The sequence below is a fragment of the Salvelinus alpinus genome, chromosome 7 (assembly GCF_045679555.1).
Source record: "Salvelinus alpinus chromosome 7, SLU_Salpinus.1, whole genome shotgun sequence".
NCBI classification, from domain to species: Eukaryota; Metazoa; Chordata; class Actinopteri; order Salmoniformes; family Salmonidae; genus Salvelinus; species Salvelinus alpinus.
Window position 1 is genome coordinate 71969983 of NC_092092.1, and position 15612 is coordinate 71985594.

At 43.2% G+C, this 15612-nt stretch overlaps 1 protein-coding gene across 1 annotated transcript; it reads right to left on the reverse strand.

The window, feature by feature from the left end:
• Positions 1-10772: 10772 nt before the first annotated feature.
• LOC139581625 (myb/SANT-like DNA-binding domain-containing protein 4) lies at positions 10773-14458 on the reverse strand. Its single transcript, XM_071411584.1, has 11 exons — positions 14121-14458; positions 13757-13827; positions 13493-13669; positions 13341-13402; positions 13172-13258; positions 13043-13084; positions 12801-12974; positions 12686-12721; positions 12033-12587; positions 11640-11751; positions 10773-11545 (listed from the first exon to the last, which is right to left on the reverse strand). The coding sequence occupies exons 1-8, from the start codon at positions 14276-14278 to the stop codon at positions 12686-12688; spliced, it is 807 nt and encodes a 268-aa protein (XP_071267685.1). The 5' UTR covers positions 14279-14458; the 3' UTR covers positions 10773-11545; positions 11640-11751; positions 12033-12587.
• Between the last annotated feature and the right edge of the window lie 1154 nt (positions 14459-15612).

The following is a 15612-nucleotide window of genomic DNA, read 5'->3' on the forward strand; positions in this document are numbered from 1 at the left end:
ACCATGACAGAGGACGTGGAATCAGAGAGAGAGAGAGAGAGAGAGAGACTAGATTTCACTATAGACATACTGGGTTGAGTTTTGGGGCTACTTTAGACATACTGGGTTGAGTTTTGGGGCTACTTTAGACATACTGGGTTGTGTTTGGGGGCTACTTGTTTCATTTTTTAATGCATCATGTGAAAAAGAATAGATGATAGGATATTATACTCTAAACAAACATGTTAAAGGGATTGATATGAAAGCATATACAGTGTTGAATTAATTCAAGAAGAGATAATGTTAATTGTAGGTTATGCACATGATTATCAGTTGAAATGGAGCAAATGGGAAACTAAGTAAAAAATGACATGATTTGGGAACACCTCTCAGAACCTGGGGCCAAAAGGGGAAGACTGGGTGGAAGCATGAGGAAGCTTTTTAGGGCTTTTATTTTTGTGGAGTCCAGCAGAAAAGTATCCTGGAGGCATAGAGTCAGGTGAAGAGAGAGTGGGAATTGTCATGGTCTCAGATTTCAGTTTGCATGAATATATTTATGCATAACACATAACATTGTCAATGCTGTTATGTTTTGTCTGTTGTTTTCCAAGTCTTATGTTTAGGAAACCAGAAGGAGAGGGGTTCGCCAGCTTCAGCTGGAATGTCTGTTTGTTGTGTGATGAGTGATGGAAGTAAGAGGATGTATGGTGCAATCTTAGAACAGAGGCCATAAGTCTCTAAGTATGAATGCTTCACAGAAAGTAGGCAGAAACCTGAACCAGGATGAGAGGTTCTGCGTTTGATGATCCAAGGGGACCAGAAGGACCTCTCTCAGTGGTACCAGGAGATCTAGTCCACGTTGGAGGGATCCGGAGGAAGTGGGATCAACCGAGGAGAGATGGACCCTATGAGGTGGCCAAAGCAACAAGAACGGCAGTCCAAGTGAAAAGAAGCCAGACGTGGTACCATCTGAACCACTGCAGCTGAGTCCCAACAGAGAGAAGGATACAACCACATAGAGATGAGGACACTGAGGATGCTGATTCACCAGGAGGGAGCCTGGAGGGAGCAGGAGCAGCGGAAACGATTGAGATGCCAGGGAGGAGCCAAGAAAACAGTAAATCAAGTGAAAGCCAAAATATGACACGTGCACCGACTAATGCACCCAGAAGAGGAGGAGAGGCCTCACAAGGAACAGAATAAGAACGTTTCTTTCCTAAAATTGAAACCCTTCCAGATGGAAGCTAAGTCCGGCCTGAGGAGGGAGCTTCAGGTGAAGAAAGAGGAGGAAAAGTCCCGCAAGCTGAAGAAAATGGGGATTACCCCACAATTGACTTTTAAACTTTTGAATGGCCTCCTTTACAGACAATTGATGTTAGAACAACAAAAGAATAATGACATTGACATAATAGAAGCAACAGTGAATGCTAGTATAGAAACAACAGACTAATGCACAATCAAGATGTATGGTGGGAGCAGGAAGAGAAGAATGGAATCAGCCGAACAATCCAAAAAGACTGACAAGGTTAGAATCTATGTTCCACCTCAATGTATAACAGAAGCAGGAGAACTGAAGTCTATCTCAATCAAAAGGATCAAACCCTTATCGGAGATTGCACTCTGTGGATGGACACATCACCAAACAAAGGGAGAAGTCGTTTGGGACCCGAAAGGATGTGACCTGACATGAATCAAAGAAAAAGACGAGTAGGTGCTCATCATGAACAAGATTGAACCAGTGGAAGGTGAAGACCTACCCCTGCACCTGAACAGGAAGAACCTGTGACAACAACAAGGGTGGCGGCTGCTGTGACGACCACAGTAGCTACCACTAGATGACATCGACTGCCCTTACTAAGCAGACCACCGTGCCAACAAAGCAACCTGAGACATCAGTCAGGAGAGTTTTTACTGATATTTGAAACTTTCTGATAAACTCTAATGATCTACCTCAAGATAAGAACATTGAAAAAGCAACAGAATTAGATATATCAGAATCAGAACCACTCAAGGACACTACATGAGAAGAAGTAGTGAAGAAGGAGTGATACGAATGGGCTAAGTATATGGCAAACAGACACAGAATGGACAATTGTATTTTGTGAAGAAAATCACCTTTGTCTGATCTTTTAATAGTCTCTGAACCAGCATCATGTAAAAACTGTGTAAGTTGTAAAAATGACTATTGTATCAATAGAAAGTATTCTATTCCCTTGTGTGACATAAAATGTAGGATTGTTCTGGGTAAGTGCTAGGGGTAAAACTATGTTGAATGAGACCATGCTGGGAGACAATGATTGTGTTGCCTATAATATTAGAACTGAATTAAATGTACCTCAATTAGACAGAGGTACTGTGGTTAAAGGAAAATATGAATGTTTTTACAGCCATGACACCGAAGGAATTGATGTAGGAAACACCACTGTAGAATGTGATACTATTTGGGTTTTAGAGAATGTGGGAGTTCGTAAAAATAATGATAAAGGGTTGTGTGGTCACATAACTCAGGTTGCGCCATCTCTTAATATGTTGAAAAATCAAGACAAAGGTATTGCTGATAGTTTCTGGATGTGTGGAAAAAACTAACTGTTGAATGTATTGCCTGATGGATGGATTGGTCTTTGTGCCTTAGTTAGAGCAATTAAATAGGTTACTATTATTGAATCACTCCATGATGACTATGTTAAAACCTAGAGTTAAAAGGGTTTCTGATAAGGATCCTGAGGTATACCTTAATGCAATTGGACTGCTTAGAGGTCTACTTAGGGATTTCAAGGCCAGAGAGGAGGTTAAATCAGGATTTGAATCTATATTTCTGTGGATAACACCAAATATGAACTTAGAATGGATTAATTATATATGATATAATCAACAGGGATTCATTAACTATACTTAATTGGCTCTTAGTGGAGAAGGGTGGAGTTTGTGTCATGTTTGCTAGGATGACCATCATGTTAGGAGGAGGGTTGTTGGCTTTGGGTATTGCATTTTGTTGTGTTATACCCCTGGTAAAGTCAATTGTGGTTCAGACAGCAGTTAAATAGATGTCTGTAAGGAGAGATGACCCTCCTGTGGTGATTGATCCTGTACCGAGTAGCCCAGGCAAGTATACTAATAAGTATGGAAAGCCTTGTAATGCGGTCGGTGGACCTTTGGACTGCCCCTTTGGGAATCCAAACTGTCTATATAGAGTAGTTCCTGGAGGTGGTTATGCTTGCCATGATTTTTGTAAGGATGGTCTACCTGTATATGCTGTATTTCCAAATTCATGTCTGCAAGGAGGATCATGTTGAAATGCTTAAATTTAGAATGATGTTGTGTCAATTTTCTTTTGTAACTGCATGTAGGTCTTTGATTTTCTCATTCAATTTCTTATTATATTCATTGTATTATTTTTATTTTTTATTACTGTTTCTAATTAGATCTTTTACTCTTAGGTCAACTGGAGATGTTTGGTCTAGTTCGGTTTTTATTAATGTTTCTAATTGGATTTTGTACTCCTATTTTAGTTTTAATAATTTGAGATGTTTGGTACAAGTGATTTGTAAGCTTTATTTTGATAATGTTTTAGTCGATTGTTGGTATTGATATCTACTCTCTATATGTCATTTTTAGTATGGTTTTTGAGGTTAATACCCTCAAGAGGAGGGATTATGTAGGAGTAGGTGACATATGTGGGTAGATATCACACTGTTGGACAGTAAAAAGGAGTATACTGGAAGGTAGTATAAGAGAGCAGATGTGAGTGCATTTGCCATTCTGGTAAATACAGGAAACCAAAGATTAGCAGATGGTGTAGTAGTGTAGTGGTAACATAAGATACATGGATAACATATAAATATAAATGATAGCTGAACATTAAAGTAACGAACCACATGTTAACATGGGTCATGGGACCGTGATGATGGAGGTCTACTAAGGGACGTTCTGACCCTCTGACCCTTGTAGATTCTCCATTGTGCTGACATACATGTCAGACAGAGTGGCGCCTAAAAGCAATTGGACACTAGACATATGGTCTGACAATTCTATTACAAACATACATGTCAGACAGAGTGGCGCCTAGAGGTAATTGGACACACTGGGATAAAGGGGTCCAGCCACTATTATAAACAAATTGAAAGCAGATGGTGGTGAATGACTTCATAGGGGAAGGACAATACTAAGTGTGTATAAATAGAGTAGCTGGAGTTCTGAGAAAGTGTGTGTTCCGCGGGGTGTGTTCCGCGGGGACATGCCAGTGGGCTGTACAGTTGTAATAAAGAGCATGTTTGATTTTAAAAGTTCTGGTAAGCGTTGTATTTGAAAATGATTTTCCACGACAGAACACATTCTTATTTACAATGGGCCAGGACGACAATGGGCCAATTGTGCGCCGCCCTATGGGACTCCCGATCACAGCCGGTTGCGATACAGCCTGGGATCGAACCAGGGTCTGCAGTGATGCCTCTAGCACTGAGATGCAGTGTCCTAGACCCCTACCCTTAATCTACACTGATTGAAGTGGATTTAACATAGCTTTCACCTGGGTTCACCTGGTTAGTCTATGTGATGGAAAGATGTTTTGTAGACTCAGTGTATACATTTAATCCGATAATCGAAATCCGGATAGATAACTTTTGAAAACTGGGCTTGGTCCCATTTCCTTTTTTTAAACTCTCTCTCTTTCTTTCTCAATTCAATTCAAGGAGCTTTATTGGCATGGGAAACATATATTTACATTGCCGAGCTAGTGAAGGGGTTTTACTATTCTTAGCTAGCAGAATGACTTTTGCTTCCCTCCAGGCCTGAGGGCACACACTTTCTAGTAGGCTTAAATTGAAGATATGGCAAATAGGAGTGGCAATATCATCCGCTATTATCCTCAGGAATTTACCATCCAAGTTGTAAGACCCTGGTGGCTTGTCATTGTTGATAGACAATGATGATAGACAGTGTGTATTTTGTCCTGTAGTTCAATTTGGGGCGGCAGGTAGCCTAGTGGTTAGAGTGTTGGGCCAGTAACCGAAAGGTTGCTAGATTGAATCCCTGAGCTGACAAAAATCTGTCATTCTGCCCCTGAACAAGGCAGTTAACCCACTGTTCGTAGGCTGTCATTGTAAATACGAATTTGTTCTTAACTCACTTGCCTAGTTAAATAAAGGTACTTTTTTTTTTATATAATTGGAGAATCCAGTGTGTTCTGGTAGTCAGCAAAAGTCATATCCTGCCTGTTTGGCCCTGTCCGGGAGTATCGTCGGACGTGGCCACAGTGTCTCCCAAACCCTCCTGTCTTAGCCTCCAGTATTTATGCTGCAGTAGTTTGTGTCGGGGGGCTAGGGTCAGTCTGTTATATCTGGAGTATGTCTCCTTTCTTATCCGGTGTCCTTTGTGAATTTAAGTATGCTCTCTCTAATTCTCTCTCTCTTTTTCTCTCTTTTTCTCTTTCTTTCTTTCTTTCTCTCTCTCAGAGGACTTGAGTCCTAGGACCATGCCTCAGGACTACCTGGCCTGATGACTCCTTGCTGTCCCCAGTCCAACTGGTTGTGCTGCTACTCCAGTTTCAACTGTTCTGCCTGCGGCTATGGAACCCTGACTTGTTCACCGGACGTGCTACCTGTCCCAGACCTGTTGTTTTCAACTCTCTAGAGACAGCAGGAGCGGTAGAGATACTCTTAATGATCGGCTATGAAAAGCCAACTGACATTTACTCCTGAGGTGCTGACTTACTGCACCCTCGACAACCCCTGTGATTATTATTATTTGACCATGCTGGTCATTTATGAACATTTGAACATCTTGGCCATGTTCTGTTATAATCTCCACCCCGGCACAGCCAAAAGGGGACTGGCCACCCCTCATAGCCTGGTTCCTCTCTAGGTTTCTTCCTAGGTTCTGGCTTTTCTAGGGAGTTTTTCCTAGCCACCGTGCTTCTACACCTGCATTGCTTGCTGTTTGGGGTTTTAGGCTGGGTTTCTGTACAGCACTTTGTGACATCAGCTGATGTAAGAAGGGCTTTATAAATACATTTGATTGATTGATTGATAGTCTTTAATAGATGATTCTAAGAATTGTATTTGATCATGTGTATGTTTTTGCTGTTTGTTCTTTGATATAGAGCTAAAAAGATTGGAGAAGTGGTCTATGCATACATCTCCATTTTGGATAGATAACTCTTCGTGCTGTTGTTTGTTTAGTGTGGTTAGATGCTATGGATTCTTCAATTACATTGAGCTGATTTCTGACGTGCTGTTCCTTCTTTTTCTGTAGTGTATTTCTGTATTGTTTTAGTGATTCACCATAGTGAAGTCATAAGCTCAGGTTTTCTGGGTCTCTGTTTTAGGTTGGACAGCTTTCTCAATTTCTTTCTTAGGTTTTTGCGTTCTTCATCGAACCATTTGTCATTGGTGTTAATCTTAGGTTATCTGCTTGAAATTTTTAGATTGGATAGGGAAGCTGAGAGGTCAAATATATTGTTTAGGTTATCTACTGCCAAATTTACACCTTCACGATTACAGTGGAACGTTTTGTCCAGGAAGTTGTCTAAAACGGATTGAACGCTCTCAGAGACTCTGGGTTGAGGTCAGTGGTAAAGTAGTGTACAGTACTACTGCCAAGGGATGTGCTATAAGTATACCTACCGTAAGAGTCCCCTCGAAGCCTACCATTGACTATGTACATACCCAGCGTGCAACAGAGCTGCAGGAGTTGTGACATGTTTTTGTTGGTTATGTTGTTGTAGTTGTGTCTAGGGGGGCATATGGGGGAGGGAATGCTGTCACCTCCAGGTAGGTGTTTGTCCCCCTGTGTGCTAAGAGTGTCAGGTTTTTGTCAAGTTCTGGCATTTAGGTCACCACAGGCTAGTACATATTCCTGGGCCTGGAAATGGTTGATCTCCCACTCTAGGATGGAGAAGCTGTAATCTTTAAAGTATAGGGATTCTAGTGCAGGGATATAGGTATATCCTCTGTGTCTCGCTGGTCTGGGCAGGGTGTCCATTGCTCAGTTGCTGCTGTGTGATGTGTTGGGGCTGTGGTTGAGGGTGACGTCCTTCAGGGTCCTGGCAAAAGTTGGCACTGCTGCCTTGTAGAAATGGACCTGGTTGTAAAGGCTGTTCAAGTCGAAGTTGGCGTGGTGGGCAGGTAGACATTAAGTTTTGAGGCACAGTCTCGTGAAATACTTGCATTCACCAGTTGTATGGTTGCAGGGTGAAAGTCTTTTCCTGGTAGTAGGGTGGAGATAACCACTTGCGCGTTGGGGAAAGTGGACGAAGCTTTTTCAATCACTCCCTTGAGTGTTGTTGCCACCCTTTCTTTCTGAGCCCTCAGGACGTTTGTGCCCGTGTGAATTATGATGTGGCTGGGGGAGCCTAGTCTGTCCCCTGACAAAAGCTCCAGGACATGCCTAGTGTTTGGGCACCAGAGTTTAGCCACTTTGTGTTTGGGAAAAAGGTTATTCTCTTGAATGTATTTCCCATTTGGGTGAATGAGGAGCACAATCTCTGGCATTTGTGTTCTCAGTGGATGTGTGGGGGTTGTCAGGAGGGCTATCGGGGAAGCTGACAGGGTTGCTAGGAGGGGGTGGGGTCTGTCCCATTGTGGTGATGAGGTTGTAGTCTGGGTTTGAGATGGAGTGTTCTGCTTTCTGTGACACCTCAGCTTTCTCACCGCTTCCTGCAATGCTGTCAGCTGGGCTGTGTGTTCCTCTGTCAGCTGGGCCGTGTGTTCCTCTGTCAGCTGGGCTGTGTGTTCCTCTGTCAGCTGGGCTGTGTGTTCCTCTGTCAGCTGGGCTGTGTGTTCCTCTGTCAGCTGGGCTGTGTGTTCCTCTGTCAGCTGGGCTGTGTGTTCCTCTGTCAGCTGGGCTGTGTGTTCCTCTGTCAGCTGGGCCGTGTGTACCTCTGTCAGCTGGGCTGTGTGTTCCTCTGTCAGCTGGGCCGTGTGTTCCTCTGTCAGCTGGGCTGTGTGTTCCTCTGTCAGCTGGGCTGTGTGTTCCTCTGTCAGCTGGGCTGTGTGTTCCTCTGTCAGCTGGGCTGTGTGTTCCTCTGTCAGCTGGGCTGTGTGTTCCTCTGTCAGCTGGGCCGTGTGTTCCTCTGTCAGCTGGGCCGTGTGTTCCTCTGTCAGCTGGGCTGTGTTCCTCTGTCAGCTGGGCTGTGTGTTCCTCTCTCTCCTCAAGTTCTCTCACCTCAGTCCAGAGGGCAGCCAGCTCTCTCAGACATTCGTCTATCTCCATCTTCCGCCCTCCAGGTGTTGTTGGTGGGGTGTTGTTGTGCTGGTCTGTGTTGTGGGTCTGTTATGTCTGAAGTGTGTGGACACGCTCTCTCTCTCTCCAGGTCTGTGAATTTACCTCTTGACAGAGGTTGTTTCAATTTCCTCAATGTCTAGTATTCTGAGTTTCCACCCTGGGACAATACCCTCTCTGAGTCTGGGGTAGTGTGCTCTTATTGCACTGTGCCATGCCAGGGGATGGTCTGTGTGGAATATTAAGTTTCTTACATTTCCCTCTTTGTAGCAGTCATCAAATAGTGTCTCTGAATTGTCCTTGAGGAGCTTCTTTTTGTACTTATTGAGTGCAGCGTTATTTATTTAATATCCAAGGGGTACTGTACTGTGGTGACCTCTGCACAGGGGAAGCCATGGGGCAGGGAGCTTTAAAGGCCTCTGCATTTGGTTGGGGGAGGCTGTGAAACTCTGCTTCCATTGTTGGGCTCAAAAGATCTCACTTCCCACTTCAGTGCTAATTGAAGTTGCAACGGGGTCTGTTCTGTCCTAGCAGCTTGGTAGTTTAATAGCATTTTTTTTTACTAGGCTTTATATAACAAAATTACCCAGGGATTATTGTCTTTAACTTTTTGGCTTCAATAGTAACTTCAGCTTGAACATCACTCACTTGTGTCGTATTTCAAGGTTTCTGCTGTGTTTCTCCTGCAGGTTTTTGTTTGTTAGAATTATTGTCTTGATAGTCCCTGGTAGTAATTATCCATTCAGGTAATTTTGTTCAAAATCAAGGTTGTAGGTTTGGAATTTGGATTTGCCAAAGCAAGGGAAATAGATAATAAACAATCAAAAATAATCAGTAAACATTACACTCACAGAAGTTCCAAAGGAACAGAGACATTTCAAATGTCATATTATGTCTATAAACTGTGTTGTAATGATGTGGAAATAGTTAAAGTACAAAAGGGAAAATAAATAAACATAAACATGGGTTGTATTTATAATGGTGTTTGTTCATCACTAGTTGCCCTTTTCTTGTGGCAACAGGTCCCAAATCTTGCTGCTGTGATGGCGCACTGTGGTATTTCACCCAATAGACATGGGAGTTTATCAGAATTGGGTTTGTTTTCGAATTCTTTGTGGATCTGTGTAATCTGAGGGAAATATGTGTCTCTAATATGGTCATACATTTGGCAGGAGGTTAGGAAGTGCAACTCAGTTTCCACCTCATTTTGTGGACAGTGTGCACATACCCTGTCTTCTCTTGAGAGCCAGGTCTGCCTACGGGGGCCATTCTCATGTTGTCTAAAAGGAATTGATTTTGTTGTTGCCTAATTGTTTTTTGGTAGGTTTCAACACTACTTTCCTTCCATCTATAGCATTTCTTAATATTGTTCAGTTCTTTGGCTTTGATGCGTCATGGATTGCGTATGGCTCTGTTCAATAAGACTGTGGTTTTGCTGTGGTCTGAGAGGGGTGTCAGTGGGCTGAATGTGAACGCTCTGAGAGACTCTGGGTTGAGGTCAGTGTTAAAGTAGTCTACAGTACTATTTATTTTATTTTATATTTCACCTTTATTTAACCTGGTAGGCTAGTTGAGAACAAGTTCTCATTTGCAACTGCGACCTGGCCAAGATAAAGCAAAGCAGTGTGACACAGACAACAACACAGTTACACATGGAGTAAACAATAAACAAGCCAATAACACAATAAACAAGTCAATGACACAGTAGAAAAAAGAAAGTCTATATACAGTGTGTGCAAAAGGCATGAGGAGGTAGGCAATAAATAGGCCATAGAGCGAATAATTAAAATTTAGCAGATTAACACTGGAGTGATAAATGAGCAGAGGATGATGTGCAAGTAGAGGAACTGGGGCCTGTTGCACAAAACTAGGATAAGGGATTAAGCCAGGATATCTTGGTGATCCTGGCTCAATTGATCCGTAATCCGGTTGCACTAAAGATGGATAGGGGGCAGGAGGATATGTTATGGTATAAATTACCATGGAGATTTATTCTGTGGAGCTAGCCTGCTCCAGACCAGGCTAAATTCCAGGATCTATTTAATCTCATCCCTAATGTCAGTCAGCAGTCACCACAAATGGAAACCAATAGTTATTTCACTGCTCACTATACATTGTTATCACATATAACTAGACCCACTGTTATTATTTAAACGTTTGTGATCATTAATTTCAATGATTTTGGATAAAAAATGATTTTTAGATGATGTTGCTATCATTAGATAATTTACAGTTTCCCATAGACTATAAGGCTATATATAAAATTATAGAATATTAGGGCCACAGAGGGGAAAAAAACACAAGTCATAATATTGTAACCAGTTGTTTTAAAGGAGGACAGTTGTTAAAATGACAGATGTGGGGCATTTCGTGAAATTGTACTTCAGTATGGTTTCATAAACAAAGACATGCTGATGTGCCAGAATATTAAGTATCACATTGTCATAAGTATCAAAACTGTAAAAACAATATGTAGCTTTTCTGCAGAAAGAACCAGCCTCATAAATTTATGACTTTATCCTTTTTCTTCAGTGTGGCCCTAGTACTCTGTCATATAAACAAATACACATTCCATATGAATATAAAAACACAATGTGTAACATTATGTTCCTTTATTGAATAAGGACAAAACAAAGCAGGTAAACCATCAGCTCCTTTCGAAACTGAAGTCACAGTGACTCTACAAGATGGAAAGCACAGAATCCAAGCATATTATACAAAATGATACATACACATTCAAAGGTCTGTATATAACACACCCTGCATGTCTGCACACTAAAATAAATGCAGGACAAATCCATACACATCAACTGAACAGACAAATGAATGGATGCAGTAGCCTCCCTGCAGCCTTGTATTACACACAGTATACCGCACAAACATCATAAGAGGCCAAATTCGTCAAAAAACGAACCCAAAAAAACCCAAATTCCTCTGCCACCGCAGGACATATTTAACCAAAATTGAAAGCACACATACTAACTAAAATAATTCAACACATATTGGTCCCTCAGCAGCCGACCACTGTCGTCATCAGGGAAGATTGCCGGATTGTCCCAGTCCATGGCTGGTGGCACTCTGGGGGCCCTCTCCTTCCTCAGGCAGGCCACATTGTGGAGGACAGCACAAGCCACAGTAATATCACATGCCCTAACAGGGCTGACCCTTAATTTGTGAAGGCAGTGAAAGCGTGCCTTCAGGAGGCCAAAGGTCATTTCAACTCTGGCCCTGGTCCTGGCATGGGCATGGTTGTAGGCCTGCTGTGCTTCCTGGGGGTCTGTGAAAGGTGTCAGGAGAAAAGGCTGGCAGCCATACCCCCTGTCTCCCAGCAACACACCAGAGAATTCACCTGTCAACACAAAATCTCATCATTACTACCTCATAAACACAGTAATATTCTTGACACAGCCATGATGGTTATAAATAGGGGTTGTGTGGCTTACCTTGTGATAGGCACTGATAGATTTCAGAGGCCCGAAAGATTCTGGAGTCATGGACTGAGCCAGGCCATTTTGCCACAACATTGCTGATCACACAGTCAGCATTGCAGACCATCTGAAATCATAAGATGAGGAATATTACACCAATCAATGCACATCACTGGCAATGCAGAGTGTTCGTCAATGGACAATATCAAAAAGTTATGTTCACCTGAACATTAATGCTGTGAAAGGATTTCCTATTCACAAAATCGGCCTCATGGGCACCTGAGGGGGCTTTTATCCTTATGTGTGTGCAGTCCACTGCACCAATGACATTGGGGAAACCTGTCACACAAAGTAATGAGTATCCTACTATGTGTTAACAGTTGTCCTGTAATTTGTAGATCCTCTTACCTGCAATCCTATAGAACTCCTCTTTGATGTCACAGAGTCTTCTGTGGCCAGGGAAGGAGATGAAGACATCTGCTAATGCTTTGATAGCCAGACACACACTCCTTATTGTGCGGCAAATTGTGGCCTTGTTCAGCTGTTCTGCATCCCCCACTGAGTACAGGAAGGCTCCACTAGCAAAAAAGCGCAAGGCCACACAAACCATTTGCTCCACACTCAGTGCATGGCTCCGTGCAGTGCGGTGCTTAATCCTGGGACCCAGTAGTCTGCATAGATACCTGATGCCATCTGCAGAAAACCTGTATCTTTCATATAGATGGTCATCAGGGAAGGCCAGTGGGTCCAACCGGTCCCTGAAGACCCTTTCTCGCCTGAAGGCTCTCCTCAGCACAAGTGCTTCTTCATCCACCACATCTCGCACGAATGGGCATGCCATTGTCAGAGCAGAAAGGAACACACAATTTTGGCCCTTCATATAGGCTAGTGGCCACACCTGGTGCTGGGGGGGTGGGCAAAAGAGGGCGATGCCTTATAACGATGACTTGGTTGTACTGATTGCTGGGAAAATAAAAAAAACCTTAGAAAGATGCCACCGTCCTGTGTGCTCACAATAAGAGCTCATATGTCATGGCTCACTTGACTTTACGAGAATATACCTAATTTTTATTTTGAGCTGTGTCATCTTCTTGGAGCTGGGGGAGGAAAGAAAAATAATGATTAATACATTTGTGTTACAGTTAGCATACAGTGTACATTGAAGGCATATCTCACCTCCCTCTCAAGTTTTTTTATTTCAAGGTCCAGTTTCCTAATTGTCCTCTTTTTTATTTCGGACTCCAGTGCAAGATTTTCCATCTTTTTCTTCTTGTACTGAATGTCTATGTCTGCCAGTTCTATCTGGCGCCGGAGGTGGATGCCATACAACTTTCTGATAGCTTGTGAGCTCTGTGAACACAATACAATTAGCGCAGCTGGAATTTGGCAGGATGTGGTGTCCTTTTATTAATACGCACTATGTTGCCAGGCTGGTTTTCCCACTGTATAGCATCTGGGTCCTGTAAAAGAAATTAGATTTTTTGATTTTGATGAGGACTCCTCACCATTGTAGAGTAAATAGTACTTTCACAGTCTTAACATGATACCTCATGCCTTCTGGAATCCAGAGAGATGGTCTCCTCCTCATCATCGTCTCCATCATGTGCTGTTGCTGCTGCACTGGGGCCTTCACCCTATCACATTTAATCGGATTCATATTGAAGCTAGTAGACAAGACATGCCAGGCCTACAGTATGCCTTTGATGGAGTACTCACTGGATCAGCATCGTCTGGTGCTTGTGCTGGTGGCTCTAACAGGAACACAGTGCTGCCAGACACTGCAAGGCAATAGGTAAACCAAAGTCAGACAGTCCAAATTGATTCAATATGAATGTGGTTGTATCCCATGTAGAGATGGAAGGACACACCTTGAATGAAGCGGGTGGCATCTTGGGAGGAACCTATGCTCGTCTCTTTCCCCCCAGGGATCCCCTCTAAGACGGGCCTGCCTTTATTTAGCTCCAAGGCCATGTCCTCTGCTGGGGTAAGGTCAGCCTTTGGTGACCCACCACCCGTGCCTTGTCTGTGGGTATTCTTTTTCACTGCTAAAACAGTACAGACAATGTGTGAGCAGGCACCTTCTGGGTACAATATATGCTTGTGCTTTGTTAAATATTAGTCAGGGACCATACCATTCTGCAGAATGTTCTTGTATTTGATTTTGACCTGCTGCCATGTCCGTTTTGGCCCGTTCATGTTTAATCTACACACACACACACACACACACACACACATTTAATGGAGTCACACTGCAAAAAATTACTTGGTATTTTTGTCTTGTTTTCAGTAAAAATATCAAAAAATGTATCATAGCTTTATACAGTGTGATGGAGTTACTTTACACAATTTCACTCATATCTGCAGTGCATTTCAATTAAAAATTTAACCGTTTCATAATTACAGTACAACTGCATTTTTGGAGATGTGAATTAAATATTTGAATTGTAATTGTGATGTTTCAGCGGAGCGGTGAGTGTGTAATTGTGCACTACTTACGCATTCAGGCGGTCTGCAATACTTTGCCACGCTTTTTCTCTTTGCTTTATCACTGTGGCGGTGTTGCCTTTCTTCTTAATTATATCTTTTACCTCCTCGTATGCCTCCATGAGGATTTGTGCTTCCGACGGGGAAAAGTACGCGGCTCTAGTTGCCATGGTAAATCAGTTAATCTGTGATCTGTGGCGGGGTCTATTTGAGTGAGCCGTGAGCGCGCACCTATCCAGGATTGGTTTCACCTGGCTTAATGAATCCGTGTCTGCTCATCCTGGCTTGGTCTTTGTGCAACCAATTAAGCCTGGACGCACATGTTTTGGCTTCATTGAGCTCAGCTGAGTCATTTATCCCGGATGTCTTAATTCTACTTTTGTGCAACAGGCCCCTGGTGTGCAAAAGAACAGAAAAGTAAATAAATAAAAACAGTATGGGGTGAGGTAGGTAGTTGGATGGGCTATTTACAGATGGACTATGTACAGCTGCAGCGATCGGTTAGCTGCTCAGATAGCTGATGTTTAAAGTTGGTGAGGGAAATAAAAGTCTCCAACTTCAGTGATTTTTGCAATTCGTTCCAGTTACTGGCAGCAGAGAACTGGAAGGAAAGGCGGCCAAATGAGGTGTTGGCTTTGGGGATGACCAGTGAGATATACCTGCTGGAACGTGTGGGTGGAACGTGTGGGTGGAACGTGTGGGTGTTGTTATCGTGACCAGTGAACTGAGATAAGGCGGAGCTTTACCTAGCATAGACTTATAGATGACCTGGAGCCAGTGGGTCTGGCGACGAATATGTAGCGAGGGCCAGCCGATTAGAGCATACAGGTCGCAGTGTTGGGTGGTATAAGGTGATTTGGTAACAAAACGGATGGCACTGTGATAGACTGCATCCAGTTTGCTGAGTAGAGTGTTGGAAGCTATTTTGTAGATGACATTGCTGAAGTCGAGGATCGGTAGGATAGTCAGTTTTACTAGGGTAAGTTTGGCGGCGTGAGTGGAGGCTTTGTTGCGAAAAACTACTACTGCCAAGAGATGAGCTATAGGATTCCATAGGATTCCCCTCGAAGCCTACCATTGACTGTGTAAATAACCAGCGTGCGACAGAGCTGCAGGAGTTGTGACCCGTTTTTGTTGGTTATGTTGTTGTAGTTGTGCCTAGGGGGGCATATGGGGGAGGGAACGCTGTCACCTCCAGGCAGGTGTTTGTCCCCCTGTGTGCTGAGGGTGTCAGGTTCTTGTCCAGTTCTGGCATTTAGGTCGCCACAGACTAGTACATGTCTCTCTGTCTATCTTTCACTAATGAAAATGAAGAAATAAAGGCATGGATTTGAGCTTAGACAGCCAAGCATGGAGGAGATCCCTGATACCACTGGGCCTCCTATTATCTCACATCTTATCCATGAAGCCAGCATTTTGCAGGGCAGGATTACCTAGGCTGCCCCCTGAATGGAACCCTATTCCCTATATAGCGCACAATGCTTTACCAGGGTCCATGGGTAGT